Here is a 20,862-nt window from a genome sequence, read left to right on the forward strand (position 1 = left end):
ATCCACTCAGTGTGCGTTTAAGGAGTCATTCACAGTGATTCTTTTAAAGCCCAAGCATGTAAATAACACAAAGTCAAATTGTTATATTGGCCCTTTTTCATAATAATTTGTATATTTCCTTGTTCAAAAGATGCACGATATGTTAATTTCTTTCTGCCTGTGAATCACAAAAGAACTGCACAAAATCAGAAAAACAGACAAAGGAATTTTGATCTCATGCTCATTTTTGTCACCTTCAAAAAAGAAGAACAAGTTACTTTCTTACCTGGTACGTTCTTTCGATGGGATGTTCCTCCGACGTATTCCACATCTGACAGTAATGTCCACAGCTGTGCTGCTTTGGAAAAATGTTCGCCGTCGGTGTCCTGAGTCGATGACATCGATATGCTTTCCCTCAAGGGCATCCGTCGAGAGTCGACGTCATTGGATGTTACATGTAGGACACACGACGCCCGTAGCCTCAGTTGTAGTTTTTTCCCCCAGAACGTGTGGCACCAATCTTCCGCCGGTATGAATACAGAAAGCCTTGCGGAAACGTACGCTGCAATCGCATAAGAATTCTGTAGAGGGGCAGGCTGGGAGGGTTTGATGTGGAATACGTCAGAGGAACATCCCATCGGAGGAACGTTACCAGGTAAGAAAGTAACTTGTTCTTCGAGGGGATTGTGTCCTCCGACGTATTCCACATCTCTGACAGACTCCCAAAGCAGTACCAACTTATAGAGGTGGGAAAAGAATTTAGAATTTTAGAATGCACAATCAAATTGCAAAATAGAGGACCGCCTTACCAAAGGCCAAATCCTGCCCATGGATGGAATCAAGGGAATAGTGTCTGACTGACAAAAGTATGGACAGAGGCCCATGTGGCTGCTTCACAGATATTACAAATGGAAACACCGTTCTGTAGAGCAGTGGAGGCAGCCACACCCCTAGTAGAATGATCCCGTAAGCCTACCGGAGGGTCCTTACCCGCCAAACTAACATTCAGAGATCGTCATAATCATCCATCTGGACAAGGTCTGCTTAGTAACAGCTTGACCTAAATGCCTTCCAGCGTATCCAACAAAGAGCTGATTGTCCACTCTGACCCGGGACATCCGTGAGAGATAGAAACTCAAAGATCTCCTAGGATCCAACCTATGGAGCCTCTCCTCTTCCTTACCAGATGCGGAGGAGGATAAAACGCCGGAAGAATTACCTTCTGGCTCAAATGAAATTCCGACACAACCTTCGGAAGAAAAGAAGGACGAACCCTAAGGACAACCCTGTCCTTGTGGAACACACCGTGAAAGGTGGCTTGGCGGAAAGTGCCTGCAACTCACTCACTCTGCGTGTCAACAGTCTCAATGGACAAGAATGTAAGGGCTCAAACAGAGCTCCCATTAGGAACTTTAGAACTAAATTCAAATCCCATCCGGGCACCTGGAAAGGTGTCAGTGGAAACACATTAGTTAGCCCTTTTAGAAACTGAGAAATCAAAGGAATTTTAAAATAAGAACACTCCTCAGACGAGCCCTTAAATATGGACAGTGCCGCCAGGTAACCCTTAATGGTACCCACTTGCAGGCCTTTGTGGGCTAATGAAAGCAAAAAAGACAGAACCACAGAAATTGAACACTGAAAAGGATCCACAATCTGTACCCTGCACCAGTCGCAGAACTTTCTCCAATGGCAACGGTACAGGGATTTTGTTGCGGGCCTTCTGGCCGAAAGCAACACCTCCATCACGTCTTCGGGGAGGTCCCAATCCTTATACCTCAACCTTTCAGATATCAAGCATGAAGGCTGAGGGACTTGACCTCGGGATGGAGAACCCGACCCCCCTCCCGTGAGACCAGATCGTCTCGGTAGGGAAGACGGCGTGGAGGGCAGACGGACATATCTAGAAGGTCCGGGTACCACGCTCTCCTGGCCCATGCCGGAGCAATGAGGATAATTCGAGAACCGAACCTCTGTAACCTCAGCAACACTTGCGGAATGACGGGGACTGGAGGAAACGCGTACAGCAATGGGAAGGACCACTCCACTACGAACATGTCCCCTAAGGCTCCTCTTGGAGGAAATTCCGCGAGCAGAATCTTTCGCACTTCCGGTTGACACTGGTGGCAAAGAGATCCACTTGTGGGGTCCCCCAAAGGGCAAAGATCTCCAAAAGAACTTCCTGAGCCAGCTCCCACTCGTGAGAGACCAAGCTCTGCCAGCTCAGAGCGTCCGCCGCCGCGTTTTCGTCTCCGGCCAGATCAACTGCCGAGATCTAAATTTTCTGCTGGATAGCCCAAAACCAGAGCTGCATCGTCACTCTGCACAGTGGGAGTGACCCTGCCTCCCCCTTTTTGTTGAGGTAGTGTATTGTCACTGTATTGTCCGTCATAATCAGGACATTTTTCCCCCGCACAGACGGCAGAAAAGCTTTCAGGGCTAGCCTGACAGCCCGCAGCTCTAACAGATTGATGTGGAGTCTGGACTTCGACGGAGACCAACGACCGCTGTCAACTCATTGGCATGAGCTCCTCATCCCGTAAGGGATGCGTCCGTCACAATCGTCACCTCCGGCCAGGGTAGCCAAAATGGTGCACCCCTCATCAGATTGCCTTCGACGGCCCACCACAGAAGATCCTGGGCGACAGAGGGCAGCACCTGAACGGGATCCGACATCCTGCCGGAGCACTGCGACCACTGCATCTTGAGAGCCCACTGCAGAGATCTCATCCGCAGCTTGGCCTCTGGCACCAGTAGAATGCAGGATGCCATGAGGCCGAGCAACCTCAAGAACTCGAATGCCGGGAGACTCTGGGCACGTTGAAACTTGTCCACCATCTGCAGAATGTGATGAGCCCTCACCTGGGGAGGCGAACACTGCCCAGGGATGTGTCGAGCACTGCTCTGATGTACTGGAGCCGCAGGGTAGGTGTCAAATGAGACTTCTTTAAGTTGAGGGAGAAGCCCAGCTTGTGAAGGGAGTGGTAGGTGACGGACAGATGATCCAGGGCTTGCTCGGGAGAGCGCGCCCTGATCAACCAATCATCCAGGTAGGGGTAGACGTGAATCCCCCCCCCTTTCCTGAGATACGCTGCCACCACCACCATTAGCTTGGTGAAGACCCTCGGGGCGGAGGTCAATCCGAACGGCAGGACCCGAAACTGAAAACCAACCGCGAACCTCAGGTACTTCCTGTGCTTAGGATGAATCGGCACATGAAAGTAAGCATCCTTGAGGTCGAGAGACACCAACCAATCCTGAAGTTGAAGGGCCTGGAGGACTTGAGAAAGAGTAACAATCTTGAACTTGTCCTTCTGAGGAACTTGTTCAAACCACGCAAGTCCCTGATGGGTCTCAATCCCCCGTCTGTTTTTCAGGATCAAGAAATATGGGGAATACCATCCCTTGTACATCTCCGCTACAGGCACCAGTTCTATGGCGCCTTTCTCCAGCAGGGATAGGATTTCCTGCGCAAGGAGCGGATCGGGACGCTTCAAAGAGAGCTTCCCCAGCGGATTGTCGCGAGGCCTCTGCCGGAAAGGAAGACAGTAGCAGTGGGCTATGATCTCCAGAACCCACACATCTGAAGTAATGGCCCGCCATTGTACAAGATGCTGCACCAGCCTTCCCCCAAACGGCGAACCATGGGCCATGGCCTCATGACTGAGCGGAAGCGGCTGCGGCAGTGCCTGAAGGCAAGGAGGCAACTGCCCGAGCGGCTTTGGCACCTCGAGTACCTTTTTTTCCACCTCTGGTACTCCTACATTGGCCCCTTTGACTGGCCGCTCCCCTCGATCTACCAAAGGAAGAGTAGTATCGAAAGGAACCTCCCCTCCATTGCTGTCCCCTAGGATGAAAAGGCGGAGGTTGACGTACTGCAGCGCTTAAGGACTTTACTTCAGCTTTGGAGGTCTGCAACCTCTCAAGCCTCTCGTCAGCCTTGCTGCCAAAAAGATGGACACCATCAAAGGGCATGTTGAGAAGCTGGGACTGCACATCAGGAGCAAAACCCGTCTTCCGCAACCACACAAACCTGCGCATCACGGTGCTCGCTGCCATGGACTGGCTGACACAGTTTGCCACGTCCAGACCCGACTGAACAGATTCACACATGGCATCCTTGCCATCCGGCACGAGGGCTAGAAAACCATCCCGTTCCTCCCCTTCGGGAATATGTTCAGCCGCCAAAGATACACAATTCCACAGAGTGTGAGTGACTCTTGCCAAGGCACAAACGGAGTTGGCTGCCTTTAAAGCCATACCCCCAGATGAAAATACTTTCTTCGCCCAACCATCAAAGCGCTTGTCGTCCCTATATGGAGGGACGGTAGGGTACGCAGCCTGCTTCGCTGGGGCCGTAGCCGCCTGCACCACCAAACTCTCCGGAGTGGGGTGCGTAGACAAGTAGCAGGGGTCGCCACTGGCTGGATGGTATTTTTTCGGTAGCGTCTTATTCACTGCCGGCAGACTCTCCGGAGCAGTCCAAGGCGTCGCCACCCTTCTCTAAGGCCATATGAAATAGCAGCACCGGGGTCAGTGGGTGGACCTTGGTCCAATATATCTGTCAGGTCATCCTGCAGAAACTCCACAGGTGGAGCAGACCACCCCAAGTACTCAGTCACCCTCGACATGAGACGCCTGTACGATGACTCAGCATGCGTACCAGGCTCAGGCCTGCCAAACTCAACCTCCGGAGAGGTGTCCAGACCACTGGCGTCATGTAAGGACTGACGCAGGTCTTCCATCTGGCTGTGACCAGACAACAGGTCATCAGGAACCTCAGGAGGTACAACCCCCTCCTCATCTGACCCTTCTTCCACCTCTGAAATGTAATCCAAAGGCTGGAATAAATCCACTCTGGATGAGGGTACAGAAAAAGGCTCAAATACAGGCCTCACTGATTTACTCAGGGCCTTTCTCCGAGTTTCCACAGCCATCCGGGGCACCTCCGGTAAATCCTCCTCAAAAGGAGTCGAGGGTGCCGATGGAATTGGCATCGACCAACACGCCGACGACTTCGACAACGGCTTCAAAGCCGGAGCCCCGAGCGTGTCCTTCGATGGCCTCGGCGCTGATGGCGTCGACGACTTCCTCAGAGCCGGAGCCTCGAGAGTGCCCCTCGATGGACATGGCGCCGACGATGCCTTCTTAGAAGGCCTCACAGGCTCCAACAGTCTTGAGGGCGTCGAGGACGGCTATGGCGGTCAAACTTGTCCGATCGGGACGTCGACGGCTCCCGATGATGGCGCAGACCGCCCTAGCCCAATGCTGTGCGAGCGCTGGCTCTAGCTCGTCCTTGCTGGCTTCTCTCGAAGGCGCAGACAGAACGGTGCCCTGTGATTCGAAAATCGCCATCATCTCCTTGCGGAATGCGTCCCATTCCGCCGGCGATGAATGCTTGGTGGGACAAGCTACCTGCCATCTGACGGAGCCCTCTGACGAGGACGGGGAAGGCGACCGGTGACAGTGCTTCCGCGAATGCCTAGAAGAGGCAGAGGAATGGCGAGAACCACTCCGAGACCGAAACCCCCTTGAATTACGCCGACGCGGAGAGTCGCCCCTCGAACCGTCAGTCGAAAGTCCAGCGGATTTCGACTTACGTGGTTTAGAAACCCTACCTACAGACAACTACTTCTTCCGCTCCCACAAGGCCTTCAACATCAAGGACTGGCATTCATCGCAGTCGTTGGTGGCGTCGCTCTCTCCGAGGCACCAGAGGCAGACGTTGTGCGGGTCTGTAAGGGACATTTTGGAACCGCAGTCCCGACACTTCTTGAAGCCCGACTTCGGGGTAGAAGAAGACAAAGACACATTCTCAATACAAAGTTAGAATAACCGATTCAAAGGAGAAGAACCGAGGCGCGCCGAGGTTCCGAAGCCAACACGTTTGGGGAAAAACGGAACTGAGGCTACGGGCGTCGTGCGTCCTACATATAACATCCGGTGACGTCGCCTCTCGACGGAGGCCCTCGAGGGACAGCGTATCGACGTCATCGACGCAGCACACCGACGCCGAAAACTTTTCCGAAGCAGCACAGCTGTGGACATTACTGTCAGAGATGTGGAATATGTCGGAGAACACAATCCCCTCGAAATGTAATCACTGTACATTTATGATTGGGTCATGCTATGTTCTTAAAAGATATATACTAAATGTGTAGCGATTTCTCATCTACTGTGTGTATCTGACCTGTGCCGCTGCCATTTTATGGTGCCAGTTTACTCACCTTCAACCTTTCACCATATGCCGATTTAACACTCAAAATTCCATGCACATCAGCTTGCGGAAACTCTTTTCTCAGCACGGTTCTCACATGATCCACAGTGAGCACTTCACCATCGTTCACCCTATTGTACATCTGTAAGAATCGTGAATGAAGTAAAAAAACATTAAAGTCGCTTCACATGGCTATCAGTTTGTTGTTTCAATACGTACACAATACGACACGAAAACAGCAAGCCCAATAAGAACTGCATTTGCACTATGTGCTAAAAATACATTTGTGACATACAATGCAAAAAGCACCTTGGCAAGTGTAACTTAGCCGGAACATATACGGTTGTTTCTAAGGTGGGTAGAGTTAGTGGAGTGAAGACACTGGATAGGACAATTGCAATCGATGTAAAGCTTTAAGCAAATATCTGCCTTTTTCTTTTGTTTTCTTTCGGTTTTTCCTGCCCAATGCCTAGGTCTGCAGTTGATAGAATGAATATATACCCTGATAATGGTATAGCCTTACCAGAAGGCTATACCATAATCAGGGCAGACAGAAACACAGGCAAAGGTGGAGGAGTGGCCTTCATCGCCAAAACCCATCTGGCCCTCAGAGCCACACCCCTCACCAGCTTCCCCTCTGCAGAGATCTTAACTGTGAAACTGGCACTGTCACCTAATCAAACGGTACTCATGCACCTAATCTATCGGCCCCCTGGACCTTCCCCCTCCTTCAAGGAAGACATCACAAACCTCCGGTTTATCCGGTTCATTCGCAAGAAAAAAACATAAGTACATTCAGTTTTTACGTACCCGTATAACTGTGATCAATACCAGCTAATATTGAGGTATAAAGGTGTGTAACACTTTGTTGATTACTGACATGCACCTTACTTTTTGAATGCATTGCTGGGCAAACATCTGTTTGAAGCTCTTTAAGGAATGTATAATGTTACTCATGTGTCCATTATCTTTATTCTTATTTGAAATACATTTTGGGAATTGTATAGACCATTTGCCATCTTATAATATTTCTACTAAGTAATGTAAAGAGGTCCACTGCCTGGCACTATCCATTATAAAGATGGTAACTAGGGGGGGGGCTTGGATGCTTCTCCAAGCCAGCCAGAGGATGATGAGCTTTGGGGAAGAATGGGAACCAGCAGAGAATTTTCAAAGGATTAGGTAGGCAGGGCTTCCTTGGGAAACCAGAGTCCCGGTCTGTTGTTATGATGCTATCTTTAAGGAACAAAGGTGGGAACTGAGTAAATGAACCTAGATGGATGGCAATGCCATGAGGGTACATCATTGCCATATAAGAGTAGGGGTAGGCCCCGGCTGCAGAGAGTAAATTAGGCTCCGTCGATTCTACGCGAAGCTGATATAAACTCTTACAATGCATATTGAATTTGTTGTACAAGGAATCCTCCTGCCCCTCCTACTTTCTATTTTGAGTTTAAGAACGCCTCCTACTTATTTTAAATGTAGTACCCCCAGAGATTGTAAATTGATTTGACTAACTTTTTCCTGCTTAATATGTTTCTAGAAAAAAATTATTTTCAACAATGTTAAGAAATGAGCCGACTTACCTTGGCAAGTAAAATAAAAGCTTGATTGTGGTCCGATTCTTCGGAAATATAGTTGAATGCTTTCCAAAGTGCTGCCCTTGCGTCCTCGGTTCCATCACCATCTTTTTCCACAACAAAAACAATGCCGATCCTTTAAGAAAGGTGTAAACAGAAAAAAAAAAAAACGTTTGCATGAAAAAACATGATTTTCAATAGACCGATGCAAAAGCTGCCTGCACTGGATCTGCCAAACATTCCCTGATGCATAATATGGTTTTGTGTGAGAGACCTCCCTGCCCTGGCCTGCAGGGAAGCAGAAATCTCCCAAACCTGTAATTGCCATATAGAGCTTCCCGGTACCCGGATTAGTGTGATCCTCGCTTCGTGCATATATTCATAGACCCACGCAGCGTGTAACATTGGAAAAGGGAAAGCATTATGAAAAGAGCCAGGGATGTCATTTGGGAGGGTCACCAGGGGTTGCAGTTGCGACCCCTGGGGACTCCCTTGCAACCCCCCATTTTTAAAACAAAAATGTTTTTTTAGGAAAAAAACACAGAAGCTCCTGCTGTAGCAGGGGCCCTGCCACACCAGGTCTGGTGAGTCCCCGGCCCAGTCCTCGCCCATGAGGGTGAAGGCTAGGCAGAGGAGGTGCTCATGTGCCACATATTTTGGTCAGCTCCAACGCCAATCGGTACTGTCACATGCCACGTTCAGCTCCAACCCCTTCTCCCTCGGCTTCCTTGCAGCTCACATACAGGAAACAGAAAGCTCTCGCAGCTTCCTGGTTCCTGTTTGTGAGAAGCACGGAGGAGCGGAGGGTTGACTTGGAAATATGGGCCTAAGCTGCAAGAAAAAGGTAAGAAGGCTTTAAAAAAAAATGTATTTTGCATGTGCGAAGTGCGTGTCAGACGTATGTATGTGAATGAGAAATAATGTGATGTGTGTTTTTGAATGTTCTGGGTGGGTGGGAGTGTGCCTGTGTAGAGAATGCAATGAGTATGTAAGAGAAGGTGTGAGTGACTGGTGGGTGAATGAGTTTTTTTTTTATTGTGTTTGGTTTTCACAAAAACCTTTACAATAACATCACTATTACAAAAGTACATTCATATATTTCATACAGAACATTACATTATCACTAAAACCAATCCATCTTTATCACACCTTACATACTGCACTGTATGATGTTTAGATTGCACTGATAGGCCTTTCTTCCACTACACAGCTCTCAAATTTAGCAGAGGCTCCGCCCCCAAACTGCATTATATGATGTTTAGATTGCACTGGTAGGCCTCTCTCCGACTATACAGGTCTCTCAAATTTAGCAGGGGCTCCGTCCCCAAACTGCATTGTATGATGTTTAGGTTACACTGATAGGCCTCTCTCCCACTATACAGGTCTCTCAAATTTAGCAGGGTCTCTGCCCCCAAACTGCATTATATGATGTTTAGATTGCACTGATAGGCCTCTCTCCCACTATACAGGTCACTCAAATTTAGCAGGGGCTCTGCCCCCAAACTGCATTATGTGTTGTTTAGATTGCACTGATAGGCCTCTCCCACTATACAGGTCTCTCAAATTTAAATTGGGCTCTGTCCCCAAACTGCACTGTGTGATGTTTAGATTGCACCGATGGGCCTCTCTCCCACTGCACGGGTCTCCCAAATTTAGCAGGGGCTCTCTCCCCAAATTGCTGTGTAGGATGTTTAGATTGCACTGATGGGCCTCTCCCACTGCACGGGTCTCTCGAGTTTAGCAGGGGTTCTGTCTCCAAGTTGCATTGTGTGATGTTTAGGATGCACTGATGGGCCTCTCTCCCACTGCGCGGGTCTCTCTAGTTTAGCGGGGGCTCCGTCTCCAAACTACACTGTGTGGTGTTTAGGTTGTGCTGGTGGGCGTCTCTCCCACCGTGCAGGTCTCTCAGACTCAGCAGGGGCCTTTGTCTCCGAACGGCACTGTGTGATGCTTAGATTGCACCGATAGGACTCTCACCCACTATACAGGTCTCTCTAATAATCTAACTGCGCTTAGTTCAGTATTTACTAATCCCGGAAACCCACCACCACCAAACTCAATTAAATCCCATACCAGCAGACCGTTAACACCCTAAACCACCCGACAGTGCACCCTTAGGAAAAAACATCCTACCCACCGACATAAAGCAACACTGAGCCAGAGTACACCCCAGCGTATCGAGAAGGAAAACCGAGGTCACTGCGACAGCACAGCATAGAGGACCAACTACCATACTATGCCTGCACCTAGACTGGAAAATGACCCGTACCAGGAAAGGACGCCAAGAAAGAGAGCAAGATCGTGCAACAAGAGACGCAAACACACAACACCGACAGAACCCACAAGAAACAGCCCCATTGGAAGAAAACACGCCTAAAACAGCCACAAGAGAAAAATCCTTATACTTCACACCTTACCTCTGGACAACCACGGTACACCGACACCCCAACACGGAAACCTCGAAACATGCAAAGAATTTCCTGATACACGCGGAAAAAAGATGGGGGCATTCAACAAGAGATTGGGAGGGCTCCGACCCCATTATCCCTTACATTACAAGAACAGAGGGGCAACATCGATTTCCACTACATCCCGCACAATACGGCGAAGTACCAACAACCAGCAACGCCTCCTCCCACCCAACAATCGGACCCAATGAAGAAACCACTGCTGATCTTCATCCGAGTAGCATCACAGCAGAAACACCAAGACTAATCAGCCCTGTTATCAACTTACTAGACCGCTTCAATGAAGAAGCAGCTGTCGCCGTTCTTCATCCTACCGACATCAATGCGGAAACCTCACAAACAAACTCGAACAACAAATAACCTCAAAACAAAATCTCACCCAGAGAATCCATTGTAACCTAATAAACGCAAGGTCAATGTCCAAACACGCAACGGAAATATACGACCTCCTGTCAGAAGGAGGCATAGACATCCTATTTGTAACCGAAACGTGGCTAGACGACAACTACAAGATCACCCTCAACAACTGCCTGCCTGAAGACTTCAAATGCATCCAAACAAACAGAAAATCCAAAAGAGGGGGGGAGGGGGGGGGGGGACTAGCGATCATCCACAAGGAACAACTGGCCATCAAAATGGAAGATCCACTAAACATCGATAAATGCGAATCCTTAATACTACGACTTTCAGTAAACCCCAAAACCAACCTGAAATTCATACTGATATACAGACCACCAACCTACGATGCAACTTTCATAGACGCCTTCACGGAAGCAATCACTACCCTAGCCATCAAGTACAATCATCTGATCATCCTCGGAGATTTCAACATCTGGTTCGACGAAGAAACCACAACCACACAAAAATCCCTAACCGCCCAACTAGCAGCCATGAACCTACAACAACTAGTCAAAGGAGCAACCCACTCAGCAGGACACACACTTGACGCAATCTTCGCCAACAAGGATCTCATGACCACGGCAACCCCAATTCAAATACTTTGGAGAGACCACCTCATCATTCCGTTCATAATCACAACGGCCGCTCCAACAAAGAAGCAACAAGAAAAACAACCCATCATGATGAAAAGAAATTGGAGAACCATAAAAAACTCCAACCTAACCGAGCTCCTAGAACTCGGAAAGCCACAAGCATCAACCATGGAAGAAGCAGACCTAGACAAAAAAGTTGCCCTACTTCATACCTGGATCGCAACAACCCTTGACGACATCGCCAAAGAAAAGCCCTTCACCCCATCACGCAAGAAAACTGCAGCAAAATGGTTCACCCCACTACTCAACGCCATGAAAAGAAAAAACCGAAAACTAGAATCTGAATGGAGGACCAACAACACCACCGCAAACAAATTGAAATTCCTACAACAGATCCGCGCATATAAAAAGGAAATACAAAAAGCGAAGAGGAACTATTACGACAACCGAATCTTCAGAGCACCAAACGCTCAAAAAGTACCATTCAAAATCATAAACGAAATAAAAAACCCACCGGCCTGCAACAACACACCAATCCCATCGACGAAACTTTGCGAGGACCTCGGAGACCACTTCAAAAACAAAATAGCCTCCATCCAACACACCATACAAAACAGACCAAGCGTTCACAGCTCAAACCCCACCGACACAGACGAGGAACACACAAACAAGCTACGAAACTTCCCAGAAATATCAGTTGAGGCTTTCGTCAAACTGCTAAACCAAAGCAACAAATCGGGCTCTCCTGAAGACCCTTGCCCCCCGGACATATACAAAACAATTCTCAAACAAGGAACCCCCATGGAATACCACAGGAACCTCCTCAATCTCTCAATCTCAACAGGTAAAGTACCGCAGGCCTTCAAATCGGCTTACATCAAGCCGCTACTCAAAGACACAACAGGAAACGTAGAGGACGTATCTAACTACAGACCCATCTCCAACATACCCTACATAGCCAAACTGCTAGAAACATATGTCTACCAAATAACCCAAGAATTCATAGAAGAACATTGCCTACTAGACGAGGCACAAGTTGGCTTCAGACATATGAGAGGAACAGAATCGGCTCTCCTTTTAATATGGGACGACCTAAAAACAAACGCAGACTCAGACAACAGCACCGCCCTCATTCTCCTTGATCTGTCTGCAGCATTCGACACTGTCAACCACGCCATCCTCATAAAGAGACTAGAAGGACTAGGGATAACAGACACTGCCCTACTATGGATCAAATCCTTCCTAACAAACAGAACAGAAACAATATGGATGAAACCTTGTAAATCCAAACCCAGAGTCTCCATGTGCGGAGTACTACAAGGATCATCCTTCTCCCCGCTTCTATTCAACATCTACATGTACCTATTAATCAAACTCATCAAAAAACATGGCCTCACATGCTACAACTACACCGACGATACTCAAATAATCTTCACAATACAAGACACCCGAGAAGAAAACACTACACTAGAGAATTGCCTTCGTGACATATTCATCTGGATGAACCTCAACCATCTCAAAATCAACCCAGGCAAAACAGAGATAATGATTGTTTCAAAAAAGGGAGGAGACATCAACTACATCAACTGGCCAAGAGAGCTCGGCACCACACCAGAACCATCATCAACTGTAAAAAACCTAGGGGTCCTGATGGATAACAATCTCACTCTGGAGCCACAAGTAAACTCGGTAATCAAGAAATGTTTGTTCCTCCTGTGAGCAGCAAAAAGGATCCTACCGTTCCTGTCGTTCGCCAACAAAACACTTACCATCATCGCTCTGATCATGTCCAGAGTAGACTATGCCAATAGCCTATAGCTGGGCATGCCCGAACGACTTCTAAAAAAAACTGCAACGCATACAAAATGCAGCAGCCAGACTCCTCCTCAAGCTACCCAGAAGGGAACACATCACACCCGTGCTAAAAATACTACACTGGCTACCACTGAAACAACGAATAAAGTTCAAGGCCATGTGCATCACGCACAGAGCAATACACAAACAAGGCACAGAATTCCTAAGCGACAAACTATGCCTACATCAACCGACAAAAACACTAAGATCAAGCACTGACATACACCTGGAACCAAAACCCTACAAAAGAAAAAAACTTGAGGGAAAGACGATCCTCCACCAGGCACCCAAAACCTGGAATGAACTACCAAAGAACATACGGAATACAACAAACCACCTAGCCTTCAGGAAAATCCTCAAATCATGGCTCTTCAAAGCATAACCACAACAGAGACGCACTAGAATGCCCAGACATTAAACAATGATGAAAATAACTCTAACCTCGGCCACTCTCAAACTGGACAAACACTCAAACCAAAGAACCAACCACTCGACAGAGCATAAGACATCATGGAAAATATCCACAAAGGAAGGCTGCAGAGACTGACCACATACCTAGACCCAGACGAAAGCCCTCAAGTGACTCTCCCACTTGTACGTACCGGATGAACATATCCAGACCGGCAGACGCATGTAGATAGACTTTGGCCTGCGTCACATCTGGATAGGATTGATTGAAGGATAACATGCCCGCGCCTAGAAAAAACGTGAATGCAAGCATGTGGCACACTTAGAGTTGTGAACACCAGCCTGCGTGGCGTTCGGATGGAGTTGTGAATGTTGGCATGACCACACCTGGATGGGGTCCTAAACATTGGCCTGCGCAGCATCTAGATGGGAATGTGAGGGCCAACAAGTGCCACACTTAGACAGAACTGTGAATGTTAGCAGGGTAAAGGTCAGGTAACCCACTAACCAATATAAGCTCAAACTCTGCATACTTATCTCACTCAAAAAACTCACACAACCATCTCTCGCACAACAAGCCGCACGCACTTCACAACACTGCAACAACACATAAGCCGGAACACACAGCACACGCGGACTGACTCCGATCCGAGACCCGCACCAAAGCTCAGCACCCGCTGTAAACTGAGTTGAAGCAGCCAACAGAACACCACTCCTCTCACTATCCTACTCCCTTCTTCACCTTACTAACCCATCCCACCTTTATCATTTACAGATCCGCCTGAGCGCCTGGGGACCAATTCCGTTGGTGACGGTGCGCGGTACAAATACCTTTAACATTTAACATAATCAAGTTAAAAACAAACAATTTACATGAAACCATCTTTTGTCTCCATGTTTTAAGCAGCAACATACATAAACAAATACAAATTAACAATCAATTCTCATCCTAATACCGAATATAAAACAAAAGGACATAAACCAGCACCCACAAGTATAATTGAGGGGGGCGTGGCTTGATGGCTACGTGAGAGGACGTTCCTTGGAGGAGCTCCTGATGATCCGATCCTGAGGAAAAAGTGATGGTTTTTGGCGGACTTTCGAGCCCACGGTGCATCTAAAGGCGTATGAAAGTGGGGGGCATACGGTGTGTGCCCTCCCCAACGGCGAGACTGCATATTCACGGAACTAGACCCCGAAGAAGGTGGCGGTCGCGCAAAGGAAGGGGAGCACCCAAGATGGCCGCCTGTGGACAAAGGGCCATAAAAGGTCTGACGAGCTGAGGAAGACAAGGTTGGTCGGAACGTGGTCGAGCCCAACCAGATAGACGGGTCGCATGCGCCTCGGGCTGAAAGCAAGAACATAAGGGCGAGCCCCCACTGCAGAGGCCGTGGGTCGTGGCGGGCTAGCAGAGTGAACCCAGGTTCAGCGAAACCTCGCTGAGAAGGGGCCGGCTAGCAAACCCCGTGAGGATACAGCTGGGCGCGTGGGCCCAATCGACGCACCAGGATGTCTTCCAAGGTGGTGCGACCCCGGATCAAGCAGCCTACGATGGAGACCTATGCTAGGTCGCCCTCGGGCGCGGAAGGGGGTAAGAGCAAAGAAACCCCTGCGGCGGCGACGGACCCACCGGGTACCATCCAGGAGGTGCTGGCAGCAATTACTGACCTGAAGGTGGCCTGGGAGCCGAAGCTGGGCCTGGCCATGAAAGAGTTGCAAGAGGGCCTAAACCTCAAGATAGGAGCGGTCCGAGAAGAAGTGAACCTGTTGCGCCAGGATGTGCGAACGATCGCGGAGCGCACTGGGGAACTGGAGAAGGAGTTGACCCTGACCGTGGAGGCGTGCAATACACACGCCAAGGAACTTCATGCCCTCGTGCAGCGAGTGGGCAATTTGGAGGACAGAGCAGAGCAGGCGGAGGGGCGCGCCAGGCGCAATAACATTCGCATAGTGGGGGTACCGGAGGGAATGGAAGGATCGAACCCCACGGATTTCGTTTAAACCATGCTTTTGCAGGAGATTACAGGCAGAGAGCTGACCCAGGGGTTCGCGGTCGAAAGGGCGCACAGGGCCCTGACCAGGAGACTGGCCCCAGGAGCCCCCCCGCGGCCGTTGATTGCAAAGATCTTGAACTATCGTGACATCGAGAAGATTCTCGAATTTTTCCGGAAAGGGGGCACGATAGAAAGGGGGTCAGCGAATATAACAGTGTATCCGGATTACACGCTGCTTGTACAACGGAGTCGAATGAACTTTGGAACGGTGAAGAGGAGGCTCAGAGAGGCAGGCCACCGCTACATGTTGCTTTACCCCGCTAGGTTAAAGGTGATTCATAAGAACAGATCCCTCTTCTTTGAGACGCCGAGCGACGCGATGGAATGGCTGGATATGCAAGGTTGACCACAGGAATCAGAAGCCCAGACAGAAGCGGATGGAGATAAGTAGCACGCTGCAGAGGCACCCGTGAGGCCATAGCTATGACATTGGGACTAGAATATAGTTTGTGCTTGTGTGGGGGAAGTCACGGCATCTGCCGGCGGGCCCCGTTGAATTCACTTCTCCTAAATAGATGACTGGGAGCTCCTGGGGAGCAACCTCTGCACCCGATAGTAGTACACTTAGTTAGGTCACTGTTAGATTGGTGACACCCCGCGGGGTCCTTGTTCTTGGTCACAAGACGGGTCCAGATGTGGGTAGGCCTGAGATCCAGGGATGGAGCTGGGCTATTGTTGGGGGTTGGTGGGGAGGGGGGGGGGGGAGTTGTGTGCAGTGGTGTGAGGTTGGGGAAGGGGGAGGGGGGCACGGTTCGTTAACAGAAGGGAAGGAGCCAGGAAACGACCCTACATGGGGAACATTATGGGGAGGGATGGGACGGAGATAGACCGACTAGATGGCATCGGGTAATCTCAGAATTGTGACCTGGAATGTACGGGGCCTCAACAGCTACCTTAAACGCAACAAAGTGATGATGTATTTAAAGAGGATGCGCGTAGACATAGCCCTGCTGCAAGAGACCCACCTCACTAGGGAAAGGCTGGAGGCGGTCGGGAGGAAATGGAAGGGCACCGTTGTGGGGTCGGCGTACTCAGCGTATGCCAGAGGGGTTGTCACTTGGGTGGCGCCCCACGTGCGGTTTCGAGTGCTTGATTCTACGGTGGACCCGGAGGGTAGAATGGTGGTGGTAACGGGTCTCTTGGAAAACAGAGAAATACATATCATAAATTTGTACGCCCCCAATAACGATACAGCGGCTTACTTTAGGACCCACTACGGTAAACTTGGCCCCCTGGCGGGGGGTACGGTAGTGTGGGGGGGGGGGGGACTTTAACTGTACCGTAGACCCCAGTATGGATAGGTCCAAGGACAGGGCAGGAAAAACGGCACCGGCGGCCAAAGCGCTGAGTACCCTACTGAAAGACCTAGGCCTAGAGGATGCGTGGAGAAGGCTGCATCCCACAGATAGACAGTACTCTCACTACACAGCGCCACATGATTTGTACACAAGGTTAGACTACATGTTTGTAACAGCCGGGATAGTGAGAGAAATAGAAGGAGCAGAATACAAAGCCAGAGTGCTGTCGGACCACTCGCCCTTGGTGGTAGACTGGAGACACCAGCCCCCACGCCCGCAGATCCCTACATGGAGTCTTAGGACCGAGGCTCTGCAGGATGAGGGGTTTCGGGAGGGCCTGAGGGACGCCATTGAAGAATATTTTGATACAAACACGTGAAGCGTAAGCTCTGTGGGCACACTGTGGGAAGCGTTTAAGGTGGTGGTGCGTGGGGTAGCTATTTCCCAAGTTAAGGGGCTACAGGGGGGGGGTGAAAGGGAGCTCCGGGAGGCGGAAAGGGAGCTAGAGGAGCTCACGCGTTGCGTGAGCACCGCTCATGTTAACAGAACCAAAGTAGAGGAGCTACAGTTGTCCTGCAGTGCACTCTGGGATAGACTGTGCAGACTCAGCCACAGGAAATATACGGAGAGGATACACGCAGGGGGCGATAAGCCGGGCAGATTGCTGGCTTGGCTGTACAAGAGTGAGACCCCCCGCGAGGTGATTAGTGAGATTCAGGGCGAAGGAGGTAGCATATGCAACACCCAGAAAGAGGTAAATGAGGAATTCCTTAAGTTTTACAGACACTTGTATGAGGACACAGGGGAGGATATGGCCCAAGACATACTAGACACATTGGATGAGCTGGAGGTAGTGATTCGGAACTTGCCCACTTGCAAGGCGCCGGGTTCGGATGGGCTGCCCAGCGAGTTCTACAAAACATACCAGCAAGAGTTGCTCCAGCCACTGCTTGCCACTTTCAACAAGGCCTATGAGAAGGGAGAACTCCCGTTGTCCCTCCGTGAGGCTGTAATCATCCCACTCCTGAAACCAGGCAAGCCGGCCGTGGAGCGCGGGTCTTATAGACCGTTGTCCATGCTCAACCAGGACAGCAAAATATTCACGGCGGTGCTGGCTAATAGACTGAAGAGGGTGATTAAGAAACTGTTACACCCAGATCAGACAGGATATGTTCCGGGCAGGAACATCACCGATAACCACCGGAGGCTACACCATGTCATAGACCAAACTGAGGAGGACACGGGCGAGCTGGCTATAGTGTCGTTAGACGCGGTCAAGGCCTTCGACTCGGTACGATGGCCCTGGCTGAAAGCGGTCCTGAAGGGGTATGGAGTGGGACCCGGATACCTCAAATGGGTACAGTTGTTTTACAGCACCCCGATGGCGAGGGTCAAGACAGGGTCCACGGTCTCAGATTCTTGGCAACTGGGCAGGGGGACCAGACAGGGATGTCCCTGGTCACCTATGCTATATATACTGGCATTGGAGCCGCTGGCAATATGCCTGCGTCAACAATAATGGGAGGTGAGCATAAACACGGCCAGTGGAGAGCATCTGATATCATTATATGCGGATGATATGCTCCTTTATTTACGCTACCCAGAAGAAAACCTACATTACGTCCTAGAGGTGATAAAACGGTACGCCATCCTCTCCGGTATATCGGTGAACCCTGGAAAGTCCAGCCTGTTCCCTTTGGGCAGATATAGGAATGTCCCGGTGCAGAGGCTGCCTGTTCTGCCAATACCATGGCAGCCCGTAACATTTAGGTATTTGGGAATAAACATTTACCACAAGATCGAGACAGAACACAAGCACAACACGGAAAAGGTGATAGAGGGGATTAAGAACAGTATGGTATTTTGGTCCAGACTGCCCCTGACCATGATGGGGAGGGCGGCCTTGCTCAAGATGGTGGTCCTGCCTAGACTCTTGCACTTTTTTTATAAACATCCCGTTTCTGATACCCAGGAGCCTATTCGCGAAACTTCACAGCGTGTGTAGGGCAGCTCTAGGAATAGGGCGGCTCTGTGGAAGCTCCACAACCCGTGCGACAGGGGGGGATAGGCCTGCCTAACTTCGAACTCTATTACCTGGTGGGGCAGCTGCAGTACGTGGCCAGGTGGCTCTCGACTGAAGATTCAGCGGAAGCCAGGCTCCTGCGCGAAGATACAGCCCCATACTTTCTGATGGAAGTGGTGTGGTTGGGCAGAGATAAACTGGTGGGCAAGGGGCGGTTACTGAGGTTGGGCTGGGAGATCTGGCACAGGACATGGAAGATTGGGGGGGACTCAGAGCCGCCAAAGGGGCCTGCTGGGAGTATGGTTCCGTGTGGGAGCGACTCTCAACTACTTGAATCGGTCCGCAGATACTGGAAACAGGTAGGCCTAGCCACCCTCGGGGACATATGGCAGGAAGGGGAGGCGGTGGACTTTCAGCGGCTGCAGGAAGAGACGGGAGTACATGGTGGCCAATATATAACCTACACTAGGCTGGTGAAAAAGACTAGAGAAAGATGGCCGGAGACAGTGCTCGTGGAGGATCCGGATGCCTCCCTGGAAACCATGTATGATGTATCGGAGGGCAGGCACGAAATATCGAGGATATATGAGCTCCTGCGAGCAAGGGCAGGGAAGGAGTTGCTCCAATTGAGACAAGATTGGGAGGAGGAGGTGGGAGGACCCATGACGGATGGGCAGTGGGAACGGGCCCAGAGGTACCATAAAAAGGTGTCCCGTAACGCGAGATTCCAACAGCTTCAATTGTATGTTACCCACAGGGCTTATTTAACCCCTGGGAAGATTGCAAAGTTTGGGGGATCAGCTATACAGCAATGCCCCAGGTGTGGGGAGGTGAACGCAGGACTGCTACACATGTTTTGGGCTTGCCCGGAGGTGCATAGATTTTGGAATGAGGTCAAGACGAAACTGGCTGGCGGGGGGTGGTGCTGGATGTGGAGTCGGCCTGGTCATGCTTGCTTGGACTATTCCCTAGACCCCGGCATTTGAAACACATAAGCAAGATGAAGGACCTGGCCTATGTCTTGGCCAAACGTAGGATCGCCATGGGCTGGAAGGCGGCCCACAGACCTAGGGTGAGTTATGGTGGACAGACCTCTTGAGGTGGGCGGAAGCTGAATCCGTAGTCTGGTTTGAAGCGGTCACCAGGGGGGGCGAAGAAGAAGTAGGGCCCTTGCTGGCCTGGCGGCAATTGGTGGCCTCGTTGGCAAACCCTCACCAGGGTGACAACGAAACAGAGGACCCGGTTGATGGCTGTCTAGGTAGTGTGCCACCCAATGATGTTCCCGTAAACGATATGTGAGAACCGGCTCTAGTTTAAAGAGGGAGGGGGGAGTTGGGGAGTTTGGAAATGTGTTGAAATATGATGCTTTCTATGCTTTGAAACAGTTGTGTGTTTGTTTGACCTTAAAAAAAAAAAATGTATAATTGAGAATACCACAAAACACAAGACAACCTTTCCCTTTCCTGCGGTTACAGCATTAGAAATACTGCTTGCTGATTAGAAAGCCAGCTAATCAACGCACACTGAAAACAGAAGTGGAAGATGTAACCTATCAAATCATTGACTTTTCTCTGAGCTTATCCTCAATAACCACTAGAACTTTGGTACCGATGTATGTGGGTTAACCGCTTAAAGTTAGTCCTGAAATTGGCCAAAGTGATTCTCCATACAACACAGTTTTTGAGTGCAAGTAATTATCAAATGTAATTACCCTCAGGTCTTCAAATTGCTCACAATACATCACCAAAAAGGGTTTCTAAAACCTTACAATTGTTACAAAATCAACATTTCCCAGAATCAGCAGTGATCACCCTTTTATCCCAATATTGAACTCTTTCATTAGTGGCAAATTGGTTCAGTTTACAACGCATGTACAAGTTCCTTGCACGATAACAGGGAAATTGCACGATATACATCGGGCAATCTCCCCATTTTCTTCTGTATTTCGCAAATTCATAATAGGTTTTATAGGCACCAATTCTATCTTTC

At 49.8% G+C, this 20,862-nt stretch overlaps 1 protein-coding gene across 2 annotated transcripts in view; it reads right to left on the reverse strand.

The window, feature by feature from the left end:
- Window positions 1-20,862, reverse strand: part of UGGT2 (UDP-glucose glycoprotein glucosyltransferase 2) — a 1,923,861-nt gene that overhangs the window by 1,319,405 nt on the left and 583,594 nt on the right. For both annotated transcript variants that reach the window (XM_069639785.1, XM_069639786.1), the window contains 2 exons: window positions 7,783-7,912; window positions 6,207-6,338 (listed from right to left, as the gene is read on the reverse strand). In XM_069639785.1, coding sequence (XP_069495886.1) covers window positions 6,207-6,338; window positions 7,783-7,912 — 262 coding nt within the window. The remainder of the gene's footprint in view (window positions 1-6,206; window positions 6,339-7,782; window positions 7,913-20,862) is intronic.

Source organism: Ambystoma mexicanum, chromosome 7q (genome assembly GCF_040938575.1).
Source record: "Ambystoma mexicanum isolate Mex_15411 chromosome 7q, UKY_AmexF1_1, whole genome shotgun sequence".
Taxonomy (NCBI): Eukaryota; Metazoa; Chordata; class Amphibia; order Caudata; family Ambystomatidae; genus Ambystoma; species Ambystoma mexicanum.